This window comes from Hemitrygon akajei, chromosome 9, assembly GCF_048418815.1.
Source record: "Hemitrygon akajei chromosome 9, sHemAka1.3, whole genome shotgun sequence".
Taxonomy (NCBI): Eukaryota; Metazoa; Chordata; class Chondrichthyes; order Myliobatiformes; family Dasyatidae; genus Hemitrygon; species Hemitrygon akajei.
This window is the reverse complement of record NC_133132.1, coordinates 63,503,080-63,521,505: the sequence shown is the minus strand read 5'-3', so window position 1 is coordinate 63,521,505 and position 18,426 is coordinate 63,503,080. Positions and strand designations below refer to the sequence as shown.

Here is an 18,426-nt window from a genome sequence, read left to right as displayed (position 1 = left end):
CAAACAAACAAACTCATCTTAAACCTATGCCCACTCCACCTTACTACAATAAACTGATTGTCCATAATCAACAACAATATCAATTTGCTCACAATACACAGTAGAAACTATTGATCTCAGGAATGAAAGACTTAATGTATGAGGAGCTTATGATGCCTCTGGGCCTGTGCTCAGTGGAGTTCAGAAGGATGAAGGAGGGATCTCATTGAAACCTACGAGATACTGAAAGCCTAGATAGAGCGGACATGGAGATATTTCCAGTAATGGAAGAGTGCAGGATCTGAGGACACAGCCTCAGAATAAAGGGAAGTCCCTTCAGAACTGAAATGAGGAGGCATTTCTTCAGCCAGAAAGGAGTGAACCAGTGGAATTCATTGCCAGAGAGGGCTGTGGAAGCCAAGTCATTGGGTACATTCAAGGCAGAGATTGGTAGGTTCTTGATGGGTAAGCCCTCTTGTAGCAGATGGGAACTTCTGAATGCAGCAATGCCAGATTGAAGACGTCTTTGAATGCACCCACCAGTTGGTTGGCTGTCTGCATAACTTTGATATAAATAAGTTTTATATAATTACAAGGTGCTGTCTGTTCAGCCTTACTGTTCACCGTGTGCAAGGGTGTCAGCCCAGACTCTGAAGCCTGACTCTACACCAGCAGCCTCGTCTCCTACTTACCCAGTCTCCCACTCTGAAAAGATTTGTCGCTTGATGAGCTGAACTTCCCAACCATTACTGCCCTCCCCTGTGTCACCTCCTCTCCTTTCCCTCATACATTGAGGGAACCTTCGGTGACAGGTAACACAGGTTGAGCAGACCCTGACACCATCTTGCCTGCTCAGCACTTATCTCCACCTCTGTTAATTATAATTCAGTGTCAGCTTATGACATCCACACCCCACCTGCCCTTATCCTCACCTGCACCCAACCAGGGCCTCTTGCCCATCATCTCCCTACCTTGAATGGTTCGCTGTCAGTGTCATTATTAAACTCCACTCCTTGCATTGAGTCCTCCCAATGGTCTACAATCTTTTATTTCTCTCTCTCTTTTGCTCTCCGCTCATTCACTTCCCTAACCTCGTACCCTTCAGCCCGTTTTGTCCAGACTAACACATACAACGTGCTGAGGGAGCTCAGCAGGTCAGGCTGCACCCATGGAGAAGAGTGAACAGTCGATGGTTCAGGCTGCCACCTTCCAGCCAGGACTCCTGGTAATCCATGCCAAAAATGTTTCCTGCCTGAGCTAAGCCCCACTTGCCCACGTTTGGACCATGTCTCTTTAAAACCCTCCCATCCATGTAACTGTTGTAATTGTATCCAACTCTACCATTTCCTTTGGCAGCCTGTTCGATGTAGCCACCACCCGTGTTAGAAAATTGCCCCTCAGGTCCCCTTTAAATCTCACCCCTCTCACCTTCAACCTAACTCTTCTAGTTTTAGATTCCCTTACCATGGGGAAAAGACCTGTGACCATTCATCATAATCTACACCCCTCGCGATCTTATAAACCTCAATAAGGTCACCCCTCAGCCTTCTACATTAAAACAGTCCCAGCCAACACAGTCTCAACTCAAGCCTTTTCATCCCAGTAACTTACTTGTGAATCTTTTCTGCACATTCTCTAGCTTAGTTACATCCTTCTCACATATTCTGCCTTGCTACATATGAGAGTAAGAAAATAATTGCAATTCCTTGTTCATTGCACAACCTCGGACTGGGCCGAGCTCTGCAAGTCCCAGGCTCATACCCAGGTTGAACTGTGAGGTGCTGCCTAGATTTGCTCTTCCCCGTGAGTATGTGAGGGTCTCCCCCACCCATTGTGATGTATAACTGAAGCCAGCTGCTGCAAATGTGGGAACATCCAATGAAACGTTCATCACCACAATCAGTGCTCCAGGGTGTTGGGAAAGTAGAACCTATTCCCAAATGGAGCAGCAACAGAGTTCTTGCACACGTTCCCGAACAGAGACATTGATGGTAGACAGGGTGCTGAAGAAAGCTTCATCAATCAGGGCAGTGAGTATGGAGGCTAGGAGAAACATTCCAGTTGTACACGGTGTTGATGAGGCCTCATTTGGAAAGTCGTGCTCAGTTTTGGTGGCCCTGTCATAGGAAAGAAGCCAAAGAGAGCAGTGGAGATTGATGAGGATGTTGCCAGGACTCGAGGGACTGAGCGAAGGAGAGAGATTGAGCAGGGTGACCCTAAGCCTAACCTGAACTTGATCAGCATGGACAAGCTGGCCAAAAGTCTATTTCTGTGCCGTATGACTCCACAATGGGAAATTAAATAACTGGGATTTACTTTAGAGCAGGGTGGATAAAATGAAGGGTGGGAATGCCCCCAAGGACAGCAGTCGCAGAGTAGAGTACGGTGACAGATACATACTTCATAATACATTTACTTTGAGGGGTGGGGGGCACAGAAGTTTGCAAAGATCACAAACCCTGGCCTATCAGTCAAGCAATACAGCCTGTCTCCATCTGTGTGTGTGAACTCTCATCCATCTTCATAATCAGTCTCCTTAAAATGGTGACTCAATCAGAGATGTGGAACATCGAAACTCAGGTCAGGACAAATTAAAATATAATTGTAGCCTTTATACAAAGACTTGCCTCAACGCCAAAGCATCCCCGATGTGCAGCAGAGTGAGGTTGGTGTGCAGACAGTGAGAGCAGTCATTCCACACCATCCCAGTCTCCAGATCCTGCCAGTTATGCTGAACCCAGAGTAGACAGTGGGAGCTGATGGGATCAGGCTAGCTGGGTGGAGATGAGCAAAAGGTCTAGGGAGGAGATAAGGAGAAGGGCGAGGGAGGAAATGGGGGAGTGGTTCGAGGAGGAGTTTGGGGTGGGGTCGAAGGCGATGAGGGAAAGGCTCAGGGAGGAGGGAGGTCCAAGAGGCGAGGCGTGGGTAAGAAGACGGGGAGAAGGTTGCAGGGCTGCTCGGAGAACTGGGCAGGTTTCAGTGTGAAGTGTCCTGTCTCGGGGTGTTGGCTCTAGTACCTCTCATGGGGCGTTGTTATCCACACAGGACACCATGCCAAGGTTCTGCCCCCCCTCACCTGCCCCCATTCTGACTGGTGTGTACAAGGCAAGGGGAAAGCACACAATTTATTTTCCAGGGGAGGAGGTGCCAAAAACAAGAGGGTATAAATTTAAGATCAGCTGAGAGATTTAAAGGGGACATCGAGCAGCTTTTTCACACAGAGGGTGCAGAGCGGCCAAAAGCAGCGGGTGAGACGGGCACAGTAGCACCATATAAAAGCCATCTAGTTCCTGATAAAGGGGTTGAGGTCTAAAAGGTCAACTGTGCACTTCCCTCCTTAGATACAGTCTGACCTGCAGAGTTCCTCCAGCATTTAGTGTGTGTTGCTCCAGATCTCTTGCGTTTCCCGTCAGATAAGTAAATGAACTGGAGAGAATCAGATGGTCAAGGGACAAACGCAGACAGATGAGACGAGCTCAGTGGAACACAGTTAGCAGGCCTGAGTTAAGACGAAAGGCCTACTTCTGAGCTACATCACTCTGTGACTGACCAAGGCTCAGCAGCCAGCCATTTGTGGGATCATGCTGTGCACTAACACCCTCTGCAGCAATTCCCTCACTTCCAAAGTGCTTAGCGATGATACCAGGGGCCCAGAGTAGCAGCCTAGAGCTGCTGACCTGCCTGTCGAGTGATATCGACACACCGACTGTCGGTGTCAGTGACAGATCAAACCCACTGGGCCACGCGTCAGGTGCCGCAATGCCTCTAAATAAACTGTGGGATTCTGAACATTGCGTGTGCAGGCTCACCATCCCTCTCACAGTAGCAGAAGTAAACAGGGTCATCCAGAATGCAGTGAACGCATTGGCTCGGACACAGAGACAGGGAGGGTGAGACAGACCCCATGGACCACAGCTGGAGCTGGGCATGGGCCTCGGAACCGCACCACAGGTAGGGTGTGGCACCAACAGAGGCAGAGAGTCAGAGTTCGATGGAGAGTGAGAGAGTTGGGGGAGGGGGAGGTGGAGAGAGAGGGTCAGAGTTGGGGAGAGAGGGAGAGCAGGGGAGGGAATCAAAATTCAAAAGTGCAAAGAATACAAAGTAAAAGGTAATAAATTTTCCTGATTCTGAATCAGATAGAAAATCAAAGGGAGAAAGAGAAAGGGGGAGGAGAAGGGGCGGTGGAGGAGGAGAGGCGGGGTGGAGGGGAGGAGGAGAGGGAGGATGGTGAGGAGGAGAGGGTGGGGGTGGTGAGGAGGAGAGGGTGGGGGGGTGGTGAGGAGGAGAGGGTGGGGGGGGTGGTGAGGAGGAGAGGGTGGGGGGTGGTGAGGAGGAGAGGGTGGGGGGTGGTGAGGAGGAGAGGGTGGGGGGTGGTGAGGAGGAGAGAGTGGTGGTGAGGAGAGGAGGGTGAGGAGGGGTGGTGAGTGGGGGTGAGGAGGGGTGGAGATCGTGTGGATAGTGACACAGTGGGGTTTGATGTCGGGTGTGGGCAGTTGCCTATAGCCTGAGGAAGAGACAGACAGGAGGAGCCCCAGCCTGTGGTGACGTTGTGGCTGGGGGCACTTTAGCTCACACAACTGGAGGCTGAATTGGGAATGTGTGTGGAGGGAGTGGGCAGGGCTGGTTCCTTGAGAGTGAGCCAGAGCTCCGACTGGAAACAGCTGTGATTTGTCAGCCATCGGAAATGAGGTGCAGACTCCCCCATCAGCAGAGAGGCAGCAAACTCCTTTCCCGTTCAAATCCACCCTCGGCAGCTGGGGAACTGAGACAGATTTAATCACATAAACTCAGATACAACACTGACAAAGGCTCTTCGGCCCACTGAGTCCATGCTAACCATCAAACACTCATTTACAACAACCCTGCCCTAACCCGTTTAACATTCCCCAAATTCTCATCAACTCCGACTCACCCACCCACCCATTCACCCCCGGATCCTACCCCCTCACCCCCACTCCACCAGCCAATTAATTCATGGCACAAGGGAGGAAACAAAAGCACCAGGGCAAATCACACCGTCTCAGGGAGAACGTGCAAACTCCACACAGACAGCACCCGTGGTCAGGATTGAACCCAGCACTCTGGCATTGTGAGGGAGTGGGCCCAGTACGTCACACACAGAATTCCTGGCTGTGAATTCAGTTTGTACCACAAAGCAGGGGAGGGAGCAACACCAGACAGGGGTTTGAGGCACAGAAAAAGACCATTCAGCCCAGCTAGTTCCTGCTCACATCCACTTCGATTCCATATGACAGTGCATCCTCACCCCTCCTGCTTTCTCCTTGGCCCCATCCTTTTCTGCCATGGAGTCGCCCGCCCTCCCCACTCAATACCACTGGCCAGAAGCTTTGGCCAGCTCCAGGATCCCACTGGTTGAACAAAGGGATGCAGTCTGAAACCCCTCTGCCCAGTCCCATCTCCGACAAAAGGACCAGCAGGATCCCAGCTGGAATTGTTCTTGAGGTTGTGCTATCCATCCAGAAGCTCCCAGAGTGACAGACACAGACAGTGTATGGGCCAGCATTTGGATTAGTGTAGATAAGTGATAAGCAGGACTTGGGGCTGGTTTGGGAGTATATAATTCTGAAAGCAGCAGGAAAATATAAGAAAATGCTTGATTACACAACACCAGGATGCACAAATTACTTTGTAAACCACAGGAAAATCAGAAGACTAGCAATTGCAGCAGCCATTTGAAAGATCCCAAAACATTGATGGTACATTGGGGTTGAGGTGGGTTGTTAAAGATTCAGGGTCATCAATCACCCCTCTCCCCCCACAAAATTGTTTCCTTGGCCCCGTCATGTCTCAGAACAGTTAGAGAGAGCCTGCTCTGTGCAGGCGAAGCACAGGACTGGTGGCAATGGGCTGTGGGTCTTTGAGACTCAGCAGAGAGTGATGGCAGGGAGCCCACAGCATGTTGACACTTGCCAGAAATAAGGACCTCATTCTTTGGAGTTATTTTTCTGACAGGACAGTGTAATCTTTCCATTTGCCTGGTTTGTGACATTAGGGGTAGGGGAAATCTATCAGTCTGATCCTATTGCAGATTCTAGTTTGAAAGATTAGCGGAACTTAACCCTGAAATGCTCTGCCCAATACCTTCCACACAGCACCCCCTGTGACAGACTTGTTGCTTCATTGTTATACAGCATGGAAACAGGCCATTTGGCCCACGTGTCCATGCTAACTAAGATCTAAGTTGGTCCTATTTGTCCATGTTTGGCCAATCTCCCTCTAACCCTTTCCTATCCATGTACTTAGCAAAATGTCTTTTCAATGTTGTTACTGTACCCACCGCGACCACTCCTGGCGGCTTGTTCTATACACGCACCACACTTTGGGTGAAGAAGTTGTCCCTCAGGTCCCCTTTAAATCTTTCGGCGCTCAGTTTAAGCCCTCCCACCCCCCCCCCCCCTGAGTTTTTTGTTCCCTAGTCTGGGATAAAGACCAAGTGCATTCAACCTATCTGTACCCTTCATGATCTTATACACCTCTATAACCTCAATGATGTTCCTCAATAATGTCCTACCTAGCCTGCCTATTCTCTCACTATTGTTCAGGCTCGAGTCCTGGTCAGTCCTTGTAAATCTTCTCTACATTCTTTCCAGTTTAATAAAAAAGGGTGATTAAAACTGTACATAATACTCCAGGAGTGGTCTTGCCAACGTCTTATACAACTGCAATAGAATGTAATTCTCCCACTTTACAACTCAACACTATTCTTTCTCATTTCACCTGCTTTCTAAGTCTCCCCCCCGCCCCCACCCCCCCCCCCCCCCCCAGTACCAGGCAGGATCTGGCTCTGTGCACGTCTCAGGCTGATTCCTCGCTCCAATGTTTCACTTGTGGCCAAGAGATTAAACTCAGGCTCTCTCTCTCTCCCAACCCAGAAAGGTTCGGTCATTGAAGATCATGGGTGTCTATGGAAAGTGAACTGGAGCAGAAGCTTCCAGGGCCATTGGAAGGTGACCAGCAGGATACAAGGAAGATTACACGGAAAAGCCTTTTTTCCCTACACACACTAGTTTACTGTGGAATTCCCTAACTTGGGAATACTGGAAGCAACCTTCAAAAAAGATTAGATTGGGCATGTGAGAGAAGGTAACATGTGGGTCGATGGGAATGGTGGGATTATTCCTGGGTTGATTCAATACGCCGGATGGCCCTTGACACTGATACAAGAAAAATTCCAGAGAAGTTCCTCAGACCTATGACAAAGATTGAGGGGAGATTTGATAGAGGTATACTAAATTATGAGGGGCATGGATAGGGTAAATTTAAGCAGGCTTTTTCCACTGAGGTTGGGTGAGACTACAACTAGAGGCCATGGGTTAAAGGTGAAACTGGAAAAGTTTAAGAGGAATATGAGGGAAACTTCTTCATTCAGAGGGCCATGAGAGTGTGGAATGAGCTGCAGGCACAAGTGATGCATGCAAGCTTGATTTCAATGTTTAAGAGAAGCTTGGATAGGTATATGGATGGTAGGAGTATGGAGGGCTGTGGTTCGGGTGCAGTTTGATGAGAGTGGGTAGTTCAGCATGGACTGGATGGGCCGAAGGGCCTGCTAATGTGCTGTACTTTTTCTATTTTCTATGAATTTTCCTGGGGTAAGGTTAGTCTGAACTGGCAGCTTATTCCATCTTAGACACCAGTGGCTCAGAAGGTAAAGCTGCAGTCTTACAGCTCCAGAGATTCAGGTTGGATCCTGGCCTCAGCTACTATCTGTGTGGAGCTTGCACCTTCTCTTGTTGCTCTGCTTTCTCCCAATTATATGTCAGCCAGTTGGCGAGCTGGCTGCTGTGAGTTGCCCCTAGTGTACAGAGTGTGAGGGCTTGAAGACTTTCTTTGAACATCTGAAGGGACTGTTTCTCAGGTTCTGGCTGCACTTCAGCGCCACACACCTGACTTTCGGTCACCCAGTGCAGAGGTGGAGGGCTGGGGAGTGGGTTACTCAGGGAAGCTCCTAATCGGTTTGCTCCAGGGCCTGGCCAAGGTGGTCCAAGTGGTGGGCAGTCAAGGATTCTACCTAAGCCTATTACTTCTCTTTTCCCAGGGATACATCCATGCTCATTTGTCCCTGGAGAAGGCGCATGTGGTTTCCACAGGTACACTGGGGTATTTCTGGAACCAACGGGCTCCACAGGGGCTGCAGAGCATTCTGGGTAGAGATATTGAAATTTGAAGCTGTTGACTGTAATTTGTGGGAATAGTGGTATGTTGTGGGAATGTGATGCTGTATTCAATGGATAAATCTCTTTTAAAAAAAGAAATCTAGGGTGCACAAGGGGTAGAATCTGGCGGGGGGCGGGAATTGATAGGAATGTGGAGAGAACAGATGGCCAGCATAGAGTCTGTGGGCTGAAAGGCCTGATTCTATCCTGTAAAACTCTGTGAACTTGAGCTAGAATAGTGCTTAAGGCTGTGAGGAAAGGACAGGGAATGGGGCTGACAGGATTGCTCCTCATGGAATTAGGGTAGATTGAACAGACCAAATGGTTTGGGTGGGTTGATGCTTGGCACTGACCCAAAGATGACCTCAGCACGTATTCCCCTGAGTTCTGACTAATGGCTCTCGGATGAGGCTTGCCTGAGCTGTCAGGCTGATCTATTTTAAGGCTCTTTGTTCTATTTAAGACAAATGCTGGTCTGTTTTGCCATGAATGAGTTTAGTGTTGATGCTGTCCAATGGGGAATCACCAAGTGTCATCAACACTGTGAGACCAAGTTACCCTCCGCACCTTCAGATTGGGCAATGATCTCCTTGGCACAGTGCCGCCACTTCCTTCCTGTGTCCCCCTCCCCAGCAGACTGAATGCCCACCATCTACCTAGGCTGCCCGGGTCATCAGTCAAGAAGGTGCGGGGTGTTGAGGAAAGCCAATGTGTCTGAAGCCTCGCTCTCTGTGCTGTACCAGGGGACCTGCCTCTCATCACTGTCAGCCCCTGACCCAGCCCGAGCCCCTCCTGGTGCCGGCAATGGTGAAGTAGTTGTTCTCCAGGAGCACAGTAAGGTACAGCACAGGAGCAGGGCCTCTGGCCCAGAACATTGTGCCAAGCTAATGATGCCTGATTCCCCTGATCCCTTCTGCCCGGACGTGGTCCATACCCCTCCATTCTCTGCACATTCATACACCTACCCCTGAGCCTCTTATTTACACCCATCATATTCTCCTCCACCATCACCTCTGGCGGCACACTCCAGGCAAACCCACTCTCCGTGTAAAAAAACTCGCCTTTGAATGTACCCGCTCTCTCCTGAAATGCAAGCCCTCTGGTATTTGACATTTCAACTCTGGAGAAAATGCACCAGCTGCCTACTCTACCCGAACGTCTCGTAAACGTCTATTAGATCTCCCGTCAGCTTCTGCCACTCCAGAGTTTGACGAACCTCTCCTTATAACACATCCCCTCCAACCCAGCTAGCATTCTAGCTGTCCAAGAGTGTGTCTCAACTCCTCAGTTGCTGAGGCATCGCAATCCAAACCATGGGATTATTGTCAGACATGGGGGCCAGGAACCATCTGGGTCATCCGGTCTGAGACAACACCCAGCAGGGAAGGCAGATTTTGGGGTGGCGCAGTGTTCCAACCATCTCAAAGCCCTGGTGAAACCCTGACTTCCAATGCTGACTGTGTGAAATCTCTGCACTCTCCCTCTGATCACATTTACCCTGGGTGTTCCAGTCTCCTCCTGCATCCTGACTACAAGTTAGCTAGTTGGCCATTGTAAAATTCTCCCCAGTGTGGGAATAATTAGGAGGAAATAGCTTTTCTCTGTGAGACAGGATAGAATTGATGGGCCAGATGGCCTCCTTCTAGGTCTTAAGATATGGAAAACCTGCTACCCTTACCCAGACTGGTCCCTGAAACTCTGATCCACCAGTGTGGTTGGATTTCTAACTAATTGTAGATTTTTGGGACCTTAAACACATTACAACATCAACTACCCTGTCTGCAGGCAGTACCCAGATCTCCAGATCAAGGCTTTCAGTCTCACTGCAGAGAAATGAACACAAATTGCAGGCAATGGCCCCATTGCAGGGCTAGGGTGGGACTACACTGTTAAACAGAGGCCACAAACCATCTGCTGGAGGAACTCAACAGATGCAACGGCATCTGTGAGACGAATTAAACTGACAATGATTTGTGTCAAAACTAAATGTGAAAAGTTTTGATGAAGGGCTCTGACCCAAAATGTCGACAAATCCCTCCTGCCCCCACCCACAAACACTGCCCAATCCGCTAAGTTCCCCTGGCTGACTGTATCTTGCTCCAGAGTCCAGCGCCTGTAATCTCTTGTCAGCCGAGGCCCTTCCCTCTGGGTCAATGGATCAGGAACAATGTTTGCCAGACAAAGGGATCTGGGAATACAGGTCCATAATTCATTGAAAGTGGCGTCACAAGTGGATAGGGCCATAAAGAAAGCTTTTGGCACATTGGTCTTCATAACTTAAAGAACTGAGTACAGGGGATGGGATGTTACATTGAAGGTGCTTAAGATATTAGTGAGGACTAATTTAGAATATTGTGTGCAATTTTGGTCACTTAGTATACCTACACGAAAAATAGCAGTAAGATTGAAACAATGCCGACAAAATTCACAAAGATGTTGCTGGGGCTTGAAGACCTGAGCAACAGAGAAAGATTGAATAGATTATGATTTTATTCCCTGGAGCGCAGGAGAACAAGGGGAGATTTAATGGAGGTGTGGAAAATTATGAAGGTTATAAAAAGGTTAAATGCATGCAGGCTTTTTCAACCGAGGTTGAGTGAAACTAGAACTAGAGGTCATAAGTTAAGGGTGAAAGGTGAAATATTTAAACGGAACCTGAGGGGAAACTTCTCCACTCAGAGAGCAAGTGGTGGAAGTGGGTTTGCTTGCAACATTTTAGAGAAATTTGAATAAGTATATGGATGGGAGGAGTATGAAGAGTTATGGTCCTGGTGCAGGTCGATGAGACTAAGCAGAACAACAGCTTGGCACAGACTAGATGGGCCAAAGGGCCTGTTTCTGGACTGTAGTGCTCTATGGTTCTATCAGTCAAGGTAATATCACTGACTTGTCTGCCTCACCCCCACTGCAGCTGTTTGGGTTATGAATCTCATGTTGAGAGAAGGGGTGAATGAGACAAGACTAATGACAATTCCATCTCATGTCAAGTTGACATGCTTTGCAACAACAGATCCTTCTTCAACATCACTGGATGTGCAGTCGCTCCACTGAATTCCTGAAAAATTAGCTGTCAAACACAATCAGATGTGTCAGAGGCTTCAGCCGTCAATGTTCCTGCTCGGATGTAGTGAAACAGAGCTACGAGCGCAGGTTCTGGGATGGCGAGGTTTGCCGATCTCAGGACACCAGGCAAGCGGCGATCACTGCCAGCTGGTGTGAGCAGGTCACTCAGAAGACCCGAAATGCTCACGTAGATGCCACAGCCAGTAAAACTCACCCAACTCAGGAAATATGGCATGTCCCATTTGACCCTTAGCAAACTTTATTGATGCACCACAGAAAGCATCCTGTTCAGAAGCATCACAGCTTGCTATGACAACTGCTCAGCCCGTGACAGCAAGAAACAGCAGAGAGCTGTAGACACAGCCCAGCACATCAGGGAAACTGTCCTCTCCTCGTCTACACTTCTCACTGTCAGTAAAGAAGCCAACATAATCGAAGACCCCCATCCACCCAGTTTTCTTTTTCTCCTCCTCCCATCAGGCAGAAAATGCAAAAGCAAGAAAGCATGCAGCACCAGCTTCGGAATATCCCCGGTACGATAAGGTGGAGTCATAACCTTGTTATGAACTCATTGTCTACCAGCTCTGCATTTTCTCTATACTGAAACACGTCATTCTGCATTTAGTTACGGACTCCCTCAACGCACTGTTATTTACTTCATATTTGCAGAGACAGCGTGAGGACAGGCTGCACTGGCCCATGCCACCCAATTGCACCCATGTGATCAATTAACCATGTGTTTCGGGTGGAAACCCACGCGGTAAACGGGAAAATGTACGAACTCCTCACAGGTAAGAGCAGGAACTGAGCCCAGGTCTCTGGTGCCACTCTGTTGTAGAGAAACGATCTGTAGACACGGCACGAAGGATAAACTTCTCACTGCACCCTGATACATATGTTCATGGGTATTCATGTATGGTTGAATGATAATTAAACTTGAACTTGAATTCACCACAAGAATGTGGTCACAGACAACTCCACTGGAGGTGTCTAGATGTCTCTATAACTGGTTCCTCTACTTCTGGTAGCCCACTCCAAGCACCCACCACACTGTGTAAAAAACCTGTCTCTCACACCTCCTTTAAACTTTTTCATCTTAAATTCATGTCATCTAGTATTAGACATTTTTATCCAGGGAGGAAGATTCTGTCAGTCTATCAATGTTTTTCATTATTTTATACCCTCAAACAGGTCTCCCTTCAGCTCCAGACACTCCAGAGAGTAGCACATACCCTCTAATCCAGACAGTATTCTCATAAATCTCTCCTGCACCTCTCCAAAACCTCCACATGTGGCTAGAACTACAAGGAATATTCCAAGTGCAGTCTAACCAGAGTTTTATACAATTGCAACATGGCTTCCTTACTCTAATGCTCGATGCCCTGACCAACAAAGACAAACACGCCATGTGCCTTCTTTACCACCATATCTACTGGTGTTGCCACTTTCAGGGTGCTATGGACTAGGATCACAAGATCCTTCAGTATATCACTGCTCCCAAGGGTTCTGCGATTTGATTATTTTGCCACAGAGCTACATTAAGGGGTAACGTACAGTGGAACTTAGCCCAGCACCTGAAATGCCATCCTCCTCAGAGATCATTAGGAATGGACAGCCAAGTCCACAGCTTGCGAAGGGACATGGGGGGTTTAAGAACGCTTCCAAGTCGAGAGGAACAATACAAAGAACTAGTGACTGGAGGCAACTAACGGCGTGTACAACATCACCACAGCAAGGCCTCCAGGGTAGCTTGGACAACTCGATGCTGGTGGAGCCACTGCCTCATAGTGCCCAAGACCCAGGGTCAATCCTGACCTTTGATGCAGTCTTGGTGGAGTTAGCATGTTCTCTGTGACCACACGGGCTTCTCAGGTGCTCTGGTTTCCTCTGACATCCCAGTGACAGCAAGTCAGTAGGTTAATTGGTTGCTGTGAATTTCCCACAGTGTCAGGGTGAGGAGTGGAGTCCGTGGGAATGTGGGGAGAGTTTACAGGGGATGAGATTGCACTGTGAGCTGGGGTAAAAATGATGGGCTGGTCGGTCTTCTCCATTGCCAATATGGAATAAAAATTTGGAAAAATGGACACAATGGAGTAGATCTTGGAATCGGGATCAACACACCATCTGCTGCAGGAACTCAATGAATCGAGCAGCATCTGTGGAGGCTGAGAGATGGCTGATATTCGTTAGGATTGAGAGAGGAGATATAAAGAGGAGACGGGGATGCAGAGACAGGGGCTGGAGGGAGGAGTGTTGGGATAGAGGCAGGCCAGGGGCATTATTCAGCAGGATACCAGAGTACATGAGGTACAAAATAGACTCATTTCCACAAGAAAGCCAGTCATGAGGGGAACCTTAAACTGCCCCACCATCCCTGACTGACCAGTGAGGACAATAACCTCCAGTAATTACGGGACAAAGATATTAGAGCTCCCCCTGCTGGAACCCTGACCAGCTGGCAGTGGGTGTGTGAGGGAGAGAGAGGGGGAGAGTGAGGGGGAGAGGGAGAGGGAGAGGGAGAGGGAGAGGGAGAGGGAGAGGGAGAGGGAGAGGGAGAGGGAGAGGGAGAGGGAGAGGGAGAGGGAGAGGGAGAGGGAGAGGGAGAGGGAGAGGGAGAGGGAGAGGGAGAGGGAGAGGGAGAGGGAGAGGGAGAGGGAGAGGGAGAGAGAGAGGGAGAGAGAGAGAGAGAGAGAGTGAGAGAGAGAGAGAGAGAGAGAGAGAGTGAGAGAGAGAGTGAGAGAGAGAGTGTGAGAGAGAGTGTGAGAGAGAGTGTGAGAGAGAGTGTGAGAGAGAGTGTGAGAGAGAGAGAGAGAAGAGATATCCTGTGAGTATATCGGAGTCTGTTTGTGCTTGTGTGAGCATGCACTCACTATCTCACAAAGGCCAGGTATATTTTCCAACACAGAATAGAATTGCAATGAGAGTCACAGGGACAAATCAGGAGAATGTGAACTGAAATATCAGCACAGGAGGAGAGTATCAGGTCCCTTGCCCAGCCGATCACAGCTCAACTTCCACCCCAGAACTCTGCTCCTTATGTTATCATTTCCTCAACATTTAAATACAGTGGCATGCAGAAGTTTGGGCACCCCTGGTAAAAATTTCTGTTACTGTGAATAGCTAAGTGAGTAAAAGGTGACCTGATTTCCAAAAGGCATAAAGTTAAAGATGAAACATTGTTTTCAATATTTTAAGCAAGATTAGTGTAAAAATTTTGTTTTGTACAATTTTAGAGTGAAAGAAAGGAAAGGAGCAGCATGCAAAAGTTTGGGCACCCCAAAAGATTTGAGCTCTCAGATAACTTTTACCAAGAGCTCAGACCTTAATTAGCTTGTTAGAGCTATGGCTTGTTCACAGTCATCGTTAGGAAAGGTCAGGTGATGCAAATTTCAAAGCTTTATAAATACCCTGACTCCTCAAACCTTGTCACAACTATCAGCAGCCATGGGCTCCTCTAAGCAGCTGCCTAGCACTCTGAAAATTAAAATAAATTATGTCCACAAAGCAGGAGAAGGCTATAAGAAGATAGCAAAGCATTTTCAGGTAGCCGTTTCCTCAGTTTGTAATGTAATTAAGAAATGGCAGTTAACAGGAACGGTGGAGGTCAAGTTGAGGTCTGGAAGACCAAGAAAACTTTCTGAGAGAACTGCTCGTAGGATTGCTAGAAAGACAAATCAAAACCCCCGTTTGATTGCAGAAGACCTTCAGGAAGATTTAGCAGACTCTGGAGTGGTGGTGCACTGTTCTACTGTGCAGCGACCCCTGCACAAATATGACATTCATGGAAGTTATCAGAAAACCTTTCTTGCATCCTCAAAATTCAGCGTCAGAAGTTTGCAAAGGAACATCTAAACAAGCCTGATGCATTTTGGAAATGAGTCCTGTGGACTGATGAAAAAATAGAACTTTTTGGCCACAATGAGCAATGTTTGGAGAAAAAGAGTGCAGAATTTCATGAAAAGAACACCTCTCCAACTATTAAGCACGGGGGTGGATCGATCATGCTTTGGGCTTGTGTTGCAGCCAGTGGCACGGGGATCATTTCACTGGTAGAGGGAAGAATAAATTTGATTAAATACCAGCAAATTCTAGAAGCAAACATCACACCGTCTGTAAAAAAGCTGAAGATGAAGAGAGGATGGCTTCTACAACAGGATAAAGATCCTAAACACACCTCAAAATCCACAACGAACTACCTCAAGAGGCACAAGCTGAAGGTTTTGCCATGGCCCTCACAGTCCCCCGACCTAAACATCATCGAAAATCTGTGGGTAGACCTCAAAAGAACAGTGCATGCAAGACGGCCCAAGAATCTCACAGAACTAGAAGCCTTTTGCAAGGAAGAATGGGCAAAAATCCCCCAAACAAGAATTGAAAGACTCTTAGCTGGCTACAGAAACCATTTACAAGCTGTGATACTTGCCAAAGGGGGTGTTACTAAGTACAGGACTGACCATGCAGGGTGCCCAAACTTTTGCTTCAGGCCCTTTTCCTTTTTTGTTATTTTGAAACAGTAAAAGATGGAAATAAAAATGTAATCTTGCTTAAAATATTAAAGAAATGTGTCATCTTTAACTTTATGCCTTTTGGAAATCAGATAATCTTTTACTTGCTTAGCTATTCACAGTAACAGAAATTTTGAGCAGGGGTGCCTAAACTTTTGCATGCCACTGCATCTACCCATTTCCAGAACACATCCTTAACATTTCAATTGATTTCATAATGGTAATATATAACAAATTAATATATTGATGATGTATCCTTTACTGTATCTACTGAATATGTAATGATAATGAATAATATATTAATGTATCAGTCACTGTCCTTCACATATCTACTTGTTTTCTCAATATATAAAACTATGGACAAGTATGCGAAGGATTCCAGAGACTGCACCCACCTCTGCCCTGACTGCCCATTAAGAGAGCTACTCGAGTGAGCTAGCACAGGTAAACGTGTCAAATGGTCTGGTGCCCTGTTGTTTGTTTTAACCTCTGCTTGTAACCAGCTGCCAAGCACAATGAACGGCTTGGAACGGCCCAAGGAGGTCACCTAAAGACTGAACATGGAGCAGCCCAATTCGAATGGGCACACATATGTACAGCCTCACGTGTACACACGTGCAAGGTCATGCATAAACACGCACATGATGGAAAACACAAATGCACAAGCGTGTGCAGGATTCCACAGGTACTCTGGGACACGTATGTACAGACATTTCTGTTAGTGAAAGATGCGCGCGCGCGCACACACACACTCACACACAGTGCACCCCGCCCCGCCCCCCACACACACACTCACACACAGTGCACCCCCCCCCCACACACACGGAAACGCACTGCCACCCATGCACACAAGTCGAACTTCACACTCACACAACACACTGGCCTCCACACACATACCTCACAGACACATCTGGTTTTCTTTCTTACACACACACAGAGACGCTGTTGCACACATGTGCACGCACACACGTTTCCACTCACACTCCACTCCACTCACATACATGTTCGCATACGTACACACACACACACACACACAGGCTTTCACGCACACGAATTTACACTTTTTCAAACACACACGCGTCCGCGCACTCTCACAAGCACACGAATGAGCCCGGTCCCACAGCCGTGACGAACCACCTTACCCCCTCCTGGAGATCGGCTGCCCCGGACTCTCCCCGCTCGGCTCCCCACAGCCGGCGCCGGAGCTTGGGCTGCAGGCAGTACAGGAGGGTGGCGAGCCCAACGGCGGCGGTGAGCAGCAACAACTCGGCTCTGCGGAGCCGCCGCATCGTGCAGCGGCCCGAGTCTTCAGCCGGTCCGCTCTCCTCTCCCCACTCCGAGCCTCAATGACATGCCGGGTTCTGCCGTCTCCCCGTCTCCTCCCACCGTCCTCACCCCTCCCCCTCCGGGGAAGGGAAAGAAGGAGATGTGACAAAGGGAAGGAGAAGGGTGATGATTGGGGGTGGGCGTGATGAGGAAGGGAGGGTAATTCAAGGGGAAAGAGGGCGAGAGGTAGAAGGAAGATGTGAACGGATGGGAATGAGAGGGAGAGGTAGGAGGGGCTGAGGGCGAGGAGGGATGGAGTGGATGGGAGAAAACGAGGGAAGGAGTGGAACTGTGGGTGGGTAGGAAGGGGCTGTGTGAGGGTGAGGTGCTCCGGGAGATAGGGGTGGGGGGAAGGAGCTGTTCCAATGGAGAAGAGTGGGAGAATGGGAGTGGTGCTGCCGCCCACTCTGTTGACTGGAGACAGGTAACGGCAAGTCCAGCACACACGATGCAGACAGGAGGACGCGCGGTCCTCTGCTGACACTTTCTGTTGGCGTTTCCTTCACCCCCTCTCCCGTTCTCTCTCTCTCTCTCTCTCTCTCTCAGTTCAACGCCCAGCCTCTCCCGCCAATCTTTCATCAGCGGCTTTCCCTGAACCGCAACCTTCCCCCAGCGCCGCCGCCCCGACTCTTTTTATTAAATTCTTTCACGTGGTGGGGGCGACCCTAACTGCCCTTGAGAAGGGGGGATGAGGGGCCTTCTCAAACTACTGTGCTCCTTCTAGCGACGGTGCTGTGGGAGAGGGAGCTCCTGGCTTCGGACCCAATGACGGAGGAGGAACAGCGGTATCTCCACGTGTGCGCGCCTTGGAGGGAACCTGTAGGCGGTAGCCTTTGTCTTTGGTGGAGAGGGGGTGGGTTTGGGATCTGCTTCGTGAATGTGAGGGTGGTGAATGGATAGGGTGTCAGTAAAGCACCGGCACACATAATAAGGGGGGGAAAACCGTGAATTGCAGTAAATATACATTAAATAATTGAATTAAATAAATAGTGCAAAATTAGAAATTTAAAAAGTAGTGAGGTAATGTTCATTGGTTCAATGTCCATTCAGAAATCGATGGCAGAGGGGAAGAAGCTGTTTCCGAATTGTTGAGTGTGTGTCTTCAGGCTTCTGTACTTCCTTCCTGATAGTAGCGATGAGAACAAGGCATGACCTGGGTAATAGGGGTCCTTAAAGATGGACGCCACCTTTTTGAGGCATCGCTCCTTCAAAATGGCCTGGATTCGATTGAGGCTCACATTCACGATGGAGCTGATTAAGTTTACAGTTCTCTGCAGTTTACTTCGATCCTATGCAGTCGCGCCCCCTCCCCACCGTACCAAACAGTGATGCCAGTTGGAATGCTCTCCTCAGTACAACTGTAGAAATTTTCATGTGTT

At 48.7% G+C, this 18,426-nt stretch overlaps 1 protein-coding gene across 1 annotated transcript in view; it reads right to left on the bottom strand.

The window, feature by feature from the left end:
* galnt14 (UDP-N-acetyl-alpha-D-galactosamine:polypeptide N-acetylgalactosaminyltransferase 14 (GalNAc-T14)) overlaps window positions 1–17,777 on the bottom strand; it is a 71,373-nt gene extending 53,596 nt beyond the window's left edge. Inside the window, exon 1 of the mRNA XM_073056129.1 lies at window positions 16,864–17,777. Coding sequence (XP_072912230.1) covers window positions 16,864–17,010 — 147 coding nt within the window. The 5' untranslated portion in view covers window positions 17,011–17,777. The remainder of the gene's footprint in view (window positions 1–16,863) is intronic.
* Window positions 17,778–18,426: the final 649 nt, after the last annotated feature.